Here is a 14,391-nt window from a genome sequence, read left to right as displayed (position 1 = left end):
TTTATCTTAATTAGTTGAGCTTAATTATGATATATTCATTGGTCTTACTGATTTGGGAGCTGTGAGTGTATGTTCAAGACTCTAAAACAGGTCAGAACATTATATAATTTGGTATGCGTTTCGTGAGACTTAAACCCCAATCCATAATTATAATATATAAATCTAAACCCGACTTGAATTTGGAGCGGGTTCAAAAATATAATATTTATTCGGATTTATATGATTTATGGGGTAAACCCACTTGTTTTACCTCATCCTAACCATCTTTTTTCCCTCTTCTTATTTTTTCAAAAAAAATTGTATATATTTTCCACATGTACATACTAGATTTAAGGCTGGTTCAAAATTATAATATTTATTTGAATTTATATGATTTATGGATTAAAACTTGTCTGTCGTGCCTCCTTTTTTTTTCAAAAAAGTTTAGGTTTCGATTTACACACACATATATATACTCAAATCGAAAAGCTTTCAGCCATAATATAAGTTAACAGCATATAAAACTTACACTTATGAGATTATATTTTGTATTAAAACATCTTTTCTTTCGATGTACAAGATTGCTTCCCTGATGATTAGAATATGTGTTACATCAATTGCGACAATACATCTTTTCATATATTAATTTATTTTAAAGGAGATTATGGTCATAAGTTATATAAATTTAAATAAATACAAAGTATTACTTCAAAATGTTGCTAATACTTTAATATTCTTGAATTCTCAATGGATATTAAATAAAATTTTCTCTTTATGTCTAGGAAAATGTACCATTTCTCTCTATGCATTATATTCAATTCCATTTCTCTATTCCAAGATTGTGAGAATATTATTATAATGCATGTTTTGAACTTACATTATAATAATAATACTCAAAATTTTCAAGGGACCCACATTAAGTTCCAAAAATTGTAAATAATTACTCCCTAAACTATAAAATATTTCCATACCAACCCACTAATAATAATAAATAAATCATATCCGTCCAACTATTTCCCTCCATATTTGATTCCTCCCCACCAGGAAACCCTAAACTCCATAAACCTCCTCTTACTCTCTTTCTTTGAAGTTCCATCAGCGTTAACAATGGCAGGCGCAGAGATTGACGACGGTTTCCCAGCTGATAGACTCTTCGCCCAAGGTTACTCCTATACTTATGACGACGTCATCTTCCTTCCACACTACATCGACTTCCCCACTGATTCTGTCTCCCTCGCCACCCGTCTCACTCGCAACATTTCTCTTTCTATCCCCTGCGTCGCCTCCCCGATGGACACCGTCTCCGAGTCCCACATGGCTGCCGCCATGGCCGCGCTTGGTGGCATCGCCTTTATCCACTCCAACTGCGAACCTTCTCTCCAGGCCTCTATCCTCCGCTCCGCCAAGTCGCTCCGTTTCCCACTGGCCTCTACTGCGATCTTCAAGTTTCCAGACCACCAGATTGCGTCCATAAATGATTTCGAATCCTCTTCCGTCGTTTTCGTCTCTCAAACAGGTCCGACTCCAATAATCATTTCCACGTTTTACAGTCTTTATATGTGGTAAAATTCATTGATGGGTTCATTTTGATGTCTAATATTGTGCAATTTTATGTCGTTAAATCAGGATGCTTGGGCCCAAAGCTTTTGGGGTATGTGTCCAAATCGGATTGGTTGTCCATGAATAGCAAAGAGAAAGAGATGAAGATTTTTGATTATATGCGTGACTGTGAGAGCAGGGATTACTATGTCTCGTGGGCTTGTGATTTGGACATTATTGAGGCTGCTTTGGAGAATAAGAAGAAGGGTTTTGTGGTGGTGGAGAGGGATGGTGAGGCAGTGAATGTAGTGACTGAGGAAGATGTGGAGAGGTTCAAAGGGTATCCAAAACTGGGACAGGGAACGGTTGGACCAGACGGGCAGTGGATGGTGGGAGCAGCCATTGGAACAAGGGAATCAGACAAGGAGAGGTTGGAGCACTTGGTGAAGGCAGGTGTTGATGTGGTGGTTTTGGATAGCTCGCAGGGGAATTCCATTTACCAGATTGATATGATCAAGTACGTGAAAAGAACATATCCCCAGCTGGATGTGATTGGTGGGAATGTGGTGACCATGTACCAGGCACAGAATTTGATTCAGGCTGGTGTAGATGGACTGAGAGTTGGTATGGGGTCTGGATCTATTTGTACCACCCAAGAGGTTTGCGCAGTTGGCCGAGGACAGGTTAGAGTTTGAACAGCTTTTATTCCTATGTGATTTTTCTATGCCATATATATGAACTGAAATCAACAGAGCGATTTGTTTCGAGTTTATCTTACTATCTAGGATTGATTGTGTGGTTGTTTCACTTTTCCTGTTAGGAAGTTTTCATAACCATGATTTCATTTATGTTTGTTTCGTGCTCCAAGTTTACAAGAGTGTTAAGCAGGAAATATTTTTGGTTATTTGTTCTTTTTTCGCTTGGCCAATAGACTAATAAGCTGGAAAGTTAGAAACTAGAGAAGTAGCAAAATTAGTAAAATGATCAGAATTGACAACTGTTCTTTGAGTCACAAAGTGATAAAAAAAAAACTTCGAAGTTTATTAAGGAGTATTTTGGTTTAAAAGGTTTTTTCAAATGGTTTTTTGTTTATTTAACTGGTCTGATGGATTTTTAGTTTCGACTTTAAACCATATGGTAGTTTGTCGTTTTGAAGTGCAGCTAAAGATTTGGAGATTTTTTTAATTGAAAAATGAAAGTCCATGTAAACACCTTTATAAAGTACTTAGCGGACAAGTATTCAAATTACAGACTGACTAAATTTGCTGCATGAAACACTCTGGTTTGGGTTTTTTGCTTTAGAGTTTCAAAGCTCTGTCTTCCCTACAATATTACTCTTTTTTGGGTGATAACGTTCTTCATTTTTTCATTTGATTTCTTATCAATATGACTTCCTTAAACAAGTTTTTTATTTATGGAAGAAGTGTTCAAGCTATCATTAGTCTAGTTCATCAGTTTTAAGTTCTCTGATTATTTTGTATTTCGAACTCACTTGGTTTATTTTATGAACTTATTAGGCAACCGCTGTATATAAAGTTGCATCAATTGCTGCTCAAAGTGGTATACCTGTCATTGCTGATGGTGGGATTTCAAATTCTGGACATATAGTCAAGGCTTTGGTCCTTGGTGCATCGACGGTAATGATGGGAAGCTTTTTAGCTGGAAGTGTTGAGGCTCCAGGGGTGTATGAGTACCAGGTATTCTTGTACATTCACTTCCATTCTTTTATTAGAACTGATCTTTGCGGGATTTGTTTTTGTATCAGCTAATTCTGAGGCATAATATTGGTACAATGGCATTTGGTATGGGCTAAACGAGAAACATGTACATAAACGGATGTTGTGGATTAGGGGGTTCTGCTTATATAAACTTTGTTTTCACCGACATGTAACATCTCTTTAGATTGTTTCCCTTAATTGAGTCGCATAGAGTACCTGTTTCCCTTCTCCTCTGTCTTCAAGCATGATCTTTACCTAAATGAAGCTCTTTAGTTATGAAATTCCTAAAAATGTGCTGTATCAGAATGGTCGTCGTGTCAAAAAATATCGTGGAATGGGCTCCCTGGAAGCAATGACTAAAGGAAGTGATCAAAGATACTTGGGCGATAAAGCAAAACTAAAGATTGCTCAAGGAGTTGTTGGAGCGGTTGCAGATAAAGGTTCTATCTTGAAATTCATACCCTACGCAATGCAAGCAGTTAAGCAAGGATTCCAAGATCTTGGCGCCTCCTCTCTCCAGTCTGCTCATGATCTATTAAGCTCTAGGGTATTGAGGTTGGAGGTATGGTTTTCAATTTCTCATTGTTCTGCCGTGGTTGATTATTACTGTGCTAATATGCTGTTGGGACTACTGCTTGTGAACTTGTTTAACTTTGTTTATGCGGTTGACTTCAAAATGGCTCTCTTCGTGTATTTGTGGATTAACATTTAAGGAAATAGAATTATTAAACTAAGACAAAGTATATAAACTTGGACTTGCACTTGATTGAGTCATACAATGTTGATAGATGGTCCTATTGAATATAATCGAAGGACTGTCTGGTTTTCACTGGTCGGTGATCTTTATCTTGTCTTTGCCTTCAACAGGCTCGGACTGGAGCTGCACAAATTGAAGGTGGAATACATGGGTTGGTTTCTTATGAAAAGAAATCTTTCTAAATTAATGTATTTCAAAGAATTGCCATTGTTGCTGTATATTTGTCTGCCTTCTTTCTCGAAGCCGGTAATTTGAAGTAAAACCATGGACGAGGTTATTGATGTGCTAAAATGTGTTTGGATTTTGCAATGCATGTGGAGGGGAATGTATCTTAAAAATTTGTGTGTTCTAATTTCTTCTGATGGACTCTCTTATCCATTAATGGGTTGGAAACAAAAGATGCTTTCATGGGATGACAAGGTTCCAATAAGATCTTCTAACTGATAACCGGTGTTGATCTTCTTGTTCTATTACCAGTGTATGAAAATAGGTTGTGTCTATGTTGTTGTGCGTATATTATATTTAACTTTTCAGAAGTTGTTACAGTTTAAAAAATATTTAGAATTTAAAATTTGATCTTTTAAATCATAAGTGAGAATCAGTTTATTTATTTTCAGAAATGATAATCGAAAGTTCATTTTAAATCGCAGATATGTTATACAAGCGAGAATCCTATCGTTACAGTATTATCATGTTTATTTTCTAGTATTTTAAATGAACTTGCAAGTTAAATTGCGTAAATTTGTGTGAATTTATTTACAATTTTATAAATTTACACCTAATCAACAAAAGATCAAATTCTCATCCAAATTTATAAAAACTCTTTTAAGACTTTAGGGTAAAATTTCAACAAGAGATTTTAAAATTCAAACAAAATGCATTATTTTAAATCTTTTTCAAATTTTCTAGAGTGATCAACTTTTATTATCCTGTGATAGAATTTTCAATAAATTACACGAAATAGCTCAATTGCTAAAAAACATAGCCTTGGGGGGGAGAAATTTCCAAAACTCAATCAAGTTACAAAACAATTTATTTAAAATATAAAATGATACAAGACTCACTTTGTTGCTTCTACTATTAAATAATACAAGTACTATTAAAATATATTTGTAAAATATATATATATATATATATTCTTTTTAAAATAACCCGAAAGGAATTAAGAGAAAAAAATATATATTTGAATAAATTTAATTGTTAATTTATTTTTACTTGTTATTCTTTAAATTGTTACTATTTCAAAAATGCATTAATAAAATCATTTATTTTCAGTTTTCATGTAATTATTTAAATGCTGGAATAATACGTATATAAAAAATGTAATTTAATTTATAAATAAATATTGATTAAATTGTTTATTTTAATAATAATAAATCGTTAAATAGGGACAATTGTGTAATTAAATAACTTGAATGGGGATAATTTTAAAAGTAAAGAGCACTGAGTTTTCCTTGCATGCAGAGGCAAATTCTCCTGCTGCTTATCTCCGCTGCTTGACGGCCAAATCCAAATTACTCCCTAAAAAGAAAACAAATGAGAGAAGTTTATAAATAGTAACAGAACAAAATACCACAAACATGAAAAACAAATCCTACTACCTGATTTGTACAAGAATTAGCAGTTTGTGTAACCCAGTGGAAATCTACAATGCTTTGCAATTTTGTTCATAAAACGTATTCCATAGGAAAAAATAATCATGCTTACCCCAGTAGCCAATAATACCCAAAACCCCCTCTGAAACTTGCCTCAATGAGGGGAACAAGTTACCTGTTGTTGAGACTGGGAACCGCCGGGAAACTGTGGTAATACATAACCAAAACCGTTCTTTCACGAGTTTGAACTTAGACATGTGAGTAACTTTTCAACAAAATCACTTCTCGCAACCTCCTCTTCTTTAGCTGTCTCCATGTCCTTCAGTGTCACAATCCCTTCACTCAATTCTCGCTCACCCACAATTGCCATCCAAGGAATCCTTGATTCTTTAGCACGATCAAAGTGTTTTGTTCTCCTTTTGCTAACTAGGTATTCTGCTTTTATTTTAGCTTTCCATAGCTCACCAACCAACTCTGCAGCTTCCGATAACTTATTTTCTACCATAATGCTGACCAGGACTTGGGTTTCAGTCGCACGTATCGCCTGCAAACATCCACCAAAACAAAATCAACACAAGCACATAACATCTTAATGCTTAAATTTAAATGAGTGAAAAGGACGAGACTGGAAAAATATCCTTATGATAAAGGTACAAAGAGAACTGTCCGGCATTCTTAAAATACCATGAACTATGAGGCCATGAGGTTGACCACATCATCTCTTTCAACTTTGGTAGTATATATCATCTGGTGTATATTATGTTCAAATAAATATTGTTCATAATTTGAAATCATAAGCATTCTACAAAATTATAGAAAACAGAATCTCAAGTTTCTCAATGCCGTCCACCTAAACCTTAATCACCAAACGTAGCAATGTCTTCATCAGACGATTTATGTGTAAGATCACTGAACATATTGTTGAGACAACAATCTACATGGAACCAAATTATAGATACAAAGATGTTACTAGTCACCCCTAAGAAGTCCCTAAAAGTGAATCAGTTCTTCTAAAGGGGACTAAAGAAATTCATCGTAAACAACAATCAAAAAGGAGAAGCATCGGCAAAATTAGAGAAAGGAAATGAAACCAAGAGTTACAATCTAAACAATATTAAATCATGCCGAATTATGAAATGCATGGTAGAAATCTACAAGACTACATTGCAGAACCCAAATAGGCTTAACTTGAACCAAGAAAAGAACCTAATGTATCAAATTTATTTAAATTTCTCTCTTTTGCAATTCCGTTGCATCATTGCATCAATAACTTCAAATCTGAGTAATCTTTTTAATTCTTTTAGTGGGGGGACAAAAATTACACTAGCTATCTCCCCTCAAAAAAACACAAAAGAAAAAGAAAAGACTGACGCTAGTTATCATTATCTTTTCGTGATTACTGGCCAGCAGAAGTAAATAGCAGATAGATGAAATGTTCAATTTCAAAATTTTTTGCTTTAAAAAGTGCTTCAATAGTCGAAGGTGGTGCAGATCAATGAAACATTCCAAGGAGATGAACCACAAAATATTAATGTCAGTCCACAATTTAGCAATCAATCAAGTGTGTGTTATGCATTATATACAAGAAAAAAATATTGAATTTGGTGTGGAAATACCTGGTTCTGCTGCTTGTGAAGGTCTTCCATTATATTAAATACTCGCTCAATCCCAAGACTTACACCAACTGCAGGAACCTGCCTCGTACCAAACATTCCTATAAGATTGTCATAACGTCCACCAGCAGCAATTGAACCAACCTGCGGAGAAGATCATCAACAAGAATTGTTTAATTAAAAGATTAAGAAAAAAAGGAAACTAGCAAGGAGATGAGATAGACAACCAAGTGAATGCTTTTGCTCATTAATGACACAGTTTGCTGCTATAACCATACCAGCTGACCCACACTGAACCTGAGCCATCAACAATTACTCACGAATACAAAAAACAGCTTCATGTCATCTGGAAATTCAGTATGTTTTAAGCAATCTTTTTTTTCCTCTATTTGCTTTAGAGGGACAATAAAAAGATAAATATGAAAGATTCACCCAATTCCTCAGGTTCTACTCATAAACCCAGACATGCATACATTTGACAACCAAGCACCGAATGATAACACCACAAATTGAGAACAAATTTTATATAGCTGATACTGAATAAAGAAATTGATAGAAAATGAGTGCACCTATTTTAACGCACAAATGAACAATTACCTGCATGCCCCCTTTAAAGACAGCTTCAAATATAACTCCGGTATAATAATCAAGTCCTCTAGCAAGACTTAAATCGAACACCACTTTGTCAATACACTTGGACCTCTCTAGAGCTTCAAATAGTACATTTAAATCATTCAATGCTTCAGCAGATGAACTGTTTTCCAAAAACTTGCTCCCCTTCTGTCTAAGCTTTGATAATAATTCTAGAGGAGCTCCCCTTTCCTTCACAAAAGTGCCAATTCTATCTGCTGTCTCTACAGATAAACCCTTCTCCTCCACCTAAACAATGTTCATTAAAAACAAATCACCAGCTAAAACAACATTAGCAGATCCAAACAAACACAAAATATAAGACTTAAATGTCGGGTAACAGACAGACATAATAAGGACAAATAAGTTCATCTACTCAGCCAAGCATTTTTTTTTTTAGACAAACGGTTCACACATGGCAAAGTATAAATCCAATAACTTCATCTTGTGTGGCAAAATGACAAGTAGCAGAATTGTTATGCCCCAAAACCATGAAGAAAACAGTGTAGTCTGCCTCAGTCAACAACATACAGCTAAAAAGGCTCTATATTACATAGGACTACCCTGATCAATAGAACTAGCAGAAATGAGGAAATATCTAAAAGATTAATGCATGACATCAAACAAAACTCCAGTTTGGATATGAATGGAAAGGAGAGGACAGCAGAAGAAATGTCTGATAAATGGAATGCACAGGGGCAAAGAAAATTTAAATCTTAAGTAAAAATTTCATGAATCAATAAGAAGAAAGGAAAATGTACAAAAGTTGAAAAAAATTCAACCGGGCAGTGATTAGGTAAGGAAATCCTTCCCTAGAGGCAAAAAACTGCGGAGTCCTACAGGCCCATTCTTAGAATTTATTATTAAGAGGAAGGCAAATGAATTATGGATTATGGAAGAGGACCCTAAAACCCAAGTCCAAGATGCTGAACAATCTTCTTGCAGGTTCCTTGCTTCAAACAGAAGAGGCTCTTCTCACCAGTTCAACCAGATGCTAGGCAAAGATTTGCTAATGGGAGGCATGGAAGATTCCAGCTTCAATTGAAGCGGGACTCGTTAGTTTGGAGGTGAGGGTAACGAAGGCATCAAGGTTTTTCCTCTCCTTATATGGAAAGAGGCGAGTAATGGACTAGGAGCTATCACTACATCCCTACAAAACAATGGCACTACCTCCTAGATGGAATCTGTGAATTAGGAGAGTTTCAAAGTTGTAGATATAATCATCTCCAGGAAACTAAGGATCCTGAATAACCAAAGAGGAAACTGTTGTCAAAGTTGTTTCAATGAAATGGAACTGTCTGATAGTTTGACTACAGGAGAAAACATGGACAATACTAAGGTAGAGCAATTCAAGGGCTAATAGAGACGTAGACATGTAGCACCAAAAGTCCTCCCTGCTGTTGGGACTCTGGGCACGGTGCTTATATGGGATTGATAAAATGCTACATAGGAAAATGTCCTCTCAGGTGTGAACTCTAATTGAAACAGTTTCTCAACTCATGGTCGTTCATGAGAATGTGCAGCAGAGGACAGGGATTATTTTAAAAAAATGTGGCAAGCATTGATCGAAATTCGAGGGAGAGTGGGTGGATCCCAGGTTGGTAGCATCAACTTCAATATGGTCTTCTATTTGTATGAGAGGTCTGTGAAGCATTTTCATCCACCATGTTCCACTGTTTCAAATGTTACTATGTAAGCATGGATAAATTTGCTTGATCTCATTTAAGCTTACAAGGGGAACTTTGATAATGTTAAAGCTAGAAAGATAGCCTCAGATCCACTAGCGCAATAATTCACCAAAACAACAAAAAATCCTTAGAATCCACCAAGAAGGTAATTATTCATATTGAGGACTAACATAGAAATTTATTAGAATTGAATGTCAACATTATAACCCATAGACTTACATAATTTATGAAGCCCTCAGCATTAATAAAGTAAGAACAATATTGCTGAAAAGGGTCATTTAGTCAGCCTGACACTCAAGTTTGGATCTCGGAATTATCAGGGTTGTTTACTTCTGTCTTTTTTTTACCACATCACCCGAAACCCTGATAGTTACCAGTACTCTTTCCCAAGATTTTTCAGAAAGCTCAAGTGTCCTAAGAAGTGTTTGCATGGACTCCTATTCTTCAAGGCCCAACACTGATGACATGCTGCAAGTTCACAGGCCAAATGCGCTTTGCACCCAGATATCTGTATAATGTGTTGGTTGGTGGGTGGGAGAGGGTTTGGACCCCTCCCATTTGTTTTTACATAGTGACATTGCCTGGAGTCTGTGGACATGGTTGTTTGGTTTAGCTGTCAACAGTGGAGTGCTTTATGAGCTCATGTACATTGGGAGGGAATTCAAAAGGAGGCCAAACCCTTATTACCAGAGGCATTTCTACGGGATTGTAGACCTTATGGCTTGATAGGAATAGGCTTACTCTTCGCTTAGTCAGGATATATCGGATTGGATGACATTTCTGGGCCATGACATTTTAGATTGGGAAGATAATGGGTTTGTCATCAATCACTTGATTGATGTGTAACTATTTCGTATATGGGCAGTACCCTCTCGATACCTATTGTTAATAATAGCATTCTTCTCTTTTATTTCGAAAAAAAAAAACAATGGGCGAAACCTCATGGGTGGCCTTCAGACACGGCTCTCCCGGTGTTATAGGAATTGGGAGGCCATAGTCTTGTGATGCCTTCAGATTAGGAATCTATATCCGTCTGTTTGGATTTTTCATATTTCTTTTCTCGCTTTTTATTTTGATTCTTTTAACAAAAGAAAAAGTTACTTTATGATTTTCAATAGAAAGCAAAAGATATATATATATATATGTACAATCTGATCCCTAAGAAAAGATTGACAAATGTGAAAAGAATTGCAAAGAGAATAGAGATGCTAACCATTTCCCTTTTGACTTGCTCAAATGATTGCTTGTCTAGCTTGTCAATACTAGAACAAATAGTTCGGAACTTTTCAGGGGGCACTCCACATATGTCCAACATACCATCCAGCAACTTCCTATGATTCAATTTTACCTGTCAAAATTGGATATAGGCCGATTAAACCCTCTGTAAAGCACTGAAAACGTGTCAAAGATTATGACATGCATGTGATAGCAGAAGATATATCCCCAGACATTTTGATACGGCATTTTATTTGGTCAAGGGACCACCTATAAACAAAAGGCCAACCATTGAATAACACACATATTACTAAATTATTCCTGAGAGTTTACATATTTTTCATCTCTAGAGGTACAGAAAGTTATTTGATAAATTATTACAAAAATTTGAATGGATAAATTGTGTCACTATATTTCCATCTAAAGGAAACAAGTTAAAAAACCATGTCTAACCAAATGTAAAAGAGGACAGAAAAAAATATAATAGTAAAAAAATATGTTAAAACATGTAAAAGAATTGCCAGGACTAACAGAGAGAAGAATTATCAACCAATTATTACCTCATAGTCCCCAATGTTTAGTTCATCAAGGAGCTCTGTCAAAATCTTAATGATCTCAAAGTCTGGACCCATCTTTTCAAATTGGCCAGCAATATCAAAGTCACATTGATAAAATTCACGATATCTTCCTTTTGATGGGTTATCCCTTCTGTAAACTTTAGCTATTTGATACCTTTTAAAAGAAGTGATACCATTCATAGCCACATATCTAGCAAAAGGAACAGTTAAATCATATCGTAGAGAACAAAGCTCCCCACCCTGTAACAAGTATGAGCAAGAAGTTACTGTTTGTTCTTACTGTTTCCTTATTGATCAACCAAAATTATAACCCAGATAGACTAACTGAAAACACAATTTGACTTCAACCAACAATCATGAATTTACCTGGTCAGCAAGATCATAAATCAACTTCGAATCTTCCCCATACTTTCCCATAAGGGTTTCTCTCAACTCAAAAACAGGAGTATCAAGGGCCATAGCACCGTGCCTCTTGAAAACCTCAGTTATGGTTGAAAATGCTTTCTCTCTTATTGCCATTTGCTCTTTTGCAAAATCACGGGTACCCTAAGATAGATCAAAACATTCGAAAGATATTGGAGAAAAGATACGTAAATATTATTATACAGGTCTCATCCCAACCGAAAGTACCACATGGAGACTGAAAATTTCAGTAAATATAGGATTTTTTATAAATAAAACCATGGAAAGTTATTTCAAAAGAAAAACCATGAAAAGTTAAAAACTTAGAACTTGTTGACAGCATGCCAAAACTAATGCTCTTGTTTATTAATTCAAATGTCCTATTATAAAGTGGAAAACATTTTTTCCTTGCAACTTTGCAAGCTATTCTTTTCTAATTATGGACTCCTGATTAGATTCAAATAATTTGAGGTTCACTATTATGTATGAAGGTGCAGAAACTAAGCGAACTACAATCCGTCCTATCCTTTAATACTGATATGGGGCACAGCAACTGTAAATGCTTGATTCCCATCAAAGATTTAGTTTGTGATTTCTAAATTTATTTAAAGTTATTTCTTTTCATATCACTAGTAGTGTTACTGTAAGTATTTCTTTTAATACTATCATACATTACTGGACAATCTCACTTATCATACATTACTGCAGCATTCTGAGAATTCCCTTGACAACAATCATGGTGCAATCACACTAATCGCTAAAGAAGCCAACTAAATCTACTGGTCCTGCATCAATTATGGTAGTACTGACAATTATTTTCCCTCCTGATAGATAGTTAGAATGAAAAAGTTACATTATATCTAATCATGACCACGTTTTCCTCATCATCTCTACCCCTTATCCCAAGAGTTCTGCATTTTCAAGTAAAAAGGTAATGGACCAACCAATCATCTATACGCCTTATATCTACCGACACTTAATTATTTTTTCTTTTTTCTTTTTTTGAGAGCTAGGGGCACTTAAAAATTTTAAGTCTATCATGCACTCACTGAGTCATCCAAATCATCAAGGCACAAAAAATAATCGTGCCAGTTTATACCTTTGGAAGCTTGGGAAGTCTTCTGCTTTCATTGCTTTCCACAATATCCTTCACTTTCTCCAGCAAGCAATCAAACCCGGGATCTTTTGGATCGAAAAACAGCAAAAGATCCTCCACCAATCTATTCAACACATCTAAATTATCACCTATAATTGCTCCTTTGTTCAACAATCTATCCTTGATATACAGCACTATCGCACTAGTCCCTTTTCCCAAAACCACCTTTTTCTCACTCTTCTTCTTCTTTTCACTCTTCCTGTCTACCTTTGCATCTGCGTTATTGAGGTCAACACCTTGAATGTCCTTGTCCTTCATCAACTCAGCACCCTCGAGAGAAAAAAACGCAGTCACTGCCTCCCACGCCACAGTTTTCCACACAATTTCTAACAATCCATTAACCCCGTGGGCAAAGTTAGTGTAATCCTCCTCAAAAAGTGCATCAGCAGCTACTTTAAACTTGTTCTTCAAATCATAGCTGCTCGGGCAATCCTTCTCAAACTTAGCCACCATAATAATTTTCAAGCTCTCATTTTCAATCGATTCCAAATTCAACTTTGCACGAGACAAGCAACCCTCACCCAAGCTCCGGAGAGCTACAGAAAGCGGGGACAAGGATGTGCCCACGGCCTCCCCTGTCCCGAAGTTCCCTTTCACGCCCGAATTCAATTCTATCCGAGTTGAGGAATGTAACTGCTTCACTACTTCCCTCAGTTTCCCATTTATTTTGGGAATTTTCAAAATTGTTTCACTCTTAATTTTACCCACCAACTTAGACCCGTTGAGCAAAACCTTCAAATCACTAGCAACTCCAATCGCTTCCTTATCACCGTACCCATCACCAGAATCCAAAGAACCAAATGATGCCACGTCACCTTTCGATGTTTCGCATGACAGAGCTGCAACGGCGTCTATAATGGCAGTCAGAGCCGTCGTTTTGTGATCCAAAATTGCGCAAATGCCGGTCAGAGAAGCAAATGATCTTCCAAACACAACATTTTCCGTTTCATTCACGTCAACGGATTGGAGATCTAAGGATTCGGGCTTCGAATTCAATGTTTCGGATATATGAAACGGAATAACCGTACGGATAGAGGAAGGAGTCGATAGCAGCAGCTTGTTAAGAAGAACAGTTAGGGCAGCGCGGGTTTCTTCTAGAGTAAGCGTTTTGGGTACAGGAAATGGAGATTTTAAAAGAGATGACTGATTTTGATTAGAGAGTCGATCGAGCACAGACGAGTCGATTCGCACTTGATGAATGCCGGTGGCTATTGTGTAGACAGACCTGGCGGAGAGAGAGAAGCCCTTGCCTCCCAGTGTAATTGCTGACCGCTCCGCCATTGTTGATTGAAGTTGCCCGTCTGTAACTCGCAAAAAAACCCTAATAAATCTTCACCACCCTGTCAAAAACCCTAAATAAAATAAGTCCTAACCATGCTGGGCAATTGGAGTCATGTTGTGCCCTAACAATTGAATTAAATTAAACAGTAATTTTATTATTAAATTAGTACTTAAAAGAATATTAATCAAGTTTAATATATTTATTTAATCCCTTTTTCTTTTTGCCCATCATCATAAATT

The 14,391-nt window shown here is 36.1% G+C and overlaps 2 protein-coding genes across 2 annotated transcripts; one reads left to right on the top strand and one right to left on the bottom strand.

Moving 5' to 3' along the window:
- The first annotated feature begins 988 nt into the window (after positions 1-988).
- LOC110824504 (Aldolase-type TIM barrel family protein) lies at positions 989-4,345 on the top strand. The gene is made up of 5 exons (XM_088213474.1): positions 989-1,495; positions 1,606-2,201; positions 3,036-3,215; positions 3,541-3,798; positions 4,104-4,345. The coding sequence occupies exons 1-5, from the start codon at positions 1,087-1,089 to the stop codon at positions 4,173-4,175; spliced, it is 1,515 nt and encodes a 504-aa protein (XP_088069600.1). The 5' UTR covers positions 989-1,086; the 3' UTR covers positions 4,176-4,345.
- Positions 4,346-5,307: 962 nt separating this feature from the next.
- Positions 5,308-14,256, bottom strand: LOC110810765 (Class II aaRS and biotin synthetases superfamily protein). The gene is made up of 8 exons (XM_088213473.1): positions 12,814-14,256; positions 11,679-11,858; positions 11,295-11,552; positions 10,733-10,867; positions 7,799-8,080; positions 7,205-7,345; positions 5,764-6,132; positions 5,308-5,514 (listed from the first exon to the last, which is right to left on the bottom strand). Exons 1-7 carry the CDS (start codon positions 14,149-14,151, stop codon positions 5,824-5,826), a joined length of 2,643 nt encoding a protein of 880 aa, XP_088069599.1. The 5' UTR covers positions 14,152-14,256; the 3' UTR covers positions 5,308-5,514; positions 5,764-5,823.
- Between the last annotated feature and the right edge of the window lie 135 nt (positions 14,257-14,391).

Source organism: Carica papaya, chromosome 2 (assembly GCF_054855325.1).
Source record: "Carica papaya isolate Zhongbai chromosome 2, ASM5485532v1, whole genome shotgun sequence".
Classification (NCBI taxonomy): domain Eukaryota; kingdom Viridiplantae; phylum Streptophyta; class Magnoliopsida; order Brassicales; family Caricaceae; genus Carica; species Carica papaya.
The sequence above is the reverse complement of the archived record's forward strand: the minus strand, read 5'-3'. Positions and strand labels throughout refer to the sequence as shown.

What these genes read in the sequence shown, in the direction of transcription:
- LOC110810765 (XM_088213473.1), bottom strand. Translation starts at nt 14,151, where the DNA reads ATGGCGGAGCGGTCAGCAATTACACTGGGAGGCAAGGGCTTCTCTCTC. An exon ending in TTTATGATCTTGCTGACCAG is followed by an intron (nt 11,553 to 11,678) that starts GTAAATTCATGA and finishes TACTTGTTACAG; the next exon opens with GGTGGGGAGCTTTGTTCTCT. An exon ending in TCTTTAAAGGGGGCATGCAG is followed by an intron (nt 7,346 to 7,798) that starts GTAATTGTTCAT and finishes TCTTCTCCGCAG; the next exon opens with GTTGGTTCAATTGCTGCTGG.
- LOC110824504 (XM_088213474.1), top strand. Translation starts at nt 1,087, where the DNA reads ATGGCAGGCGCAGAGATTGACGACGGTTTCCCAGCTGATAGACTCTTC. An exon ending in GCGCAGTTGGCCGAGGACAG is followed by an intron (nt 2,202 to 3,035) that starts GTTAGAGTTTGA and finishes TGAACTTATTAG; the next exon opens with GCAACCGCTGTATATAAAGT. An exon ending in CTAGGGTATTGAGGTTGGAG is followed by an intron (nt 3,799 to 4,103) that starts GTATGGTTTTCA and finishes TGCCTTCAACAG; the next exon opens with GCTCGGACTGGAGCTGCACA.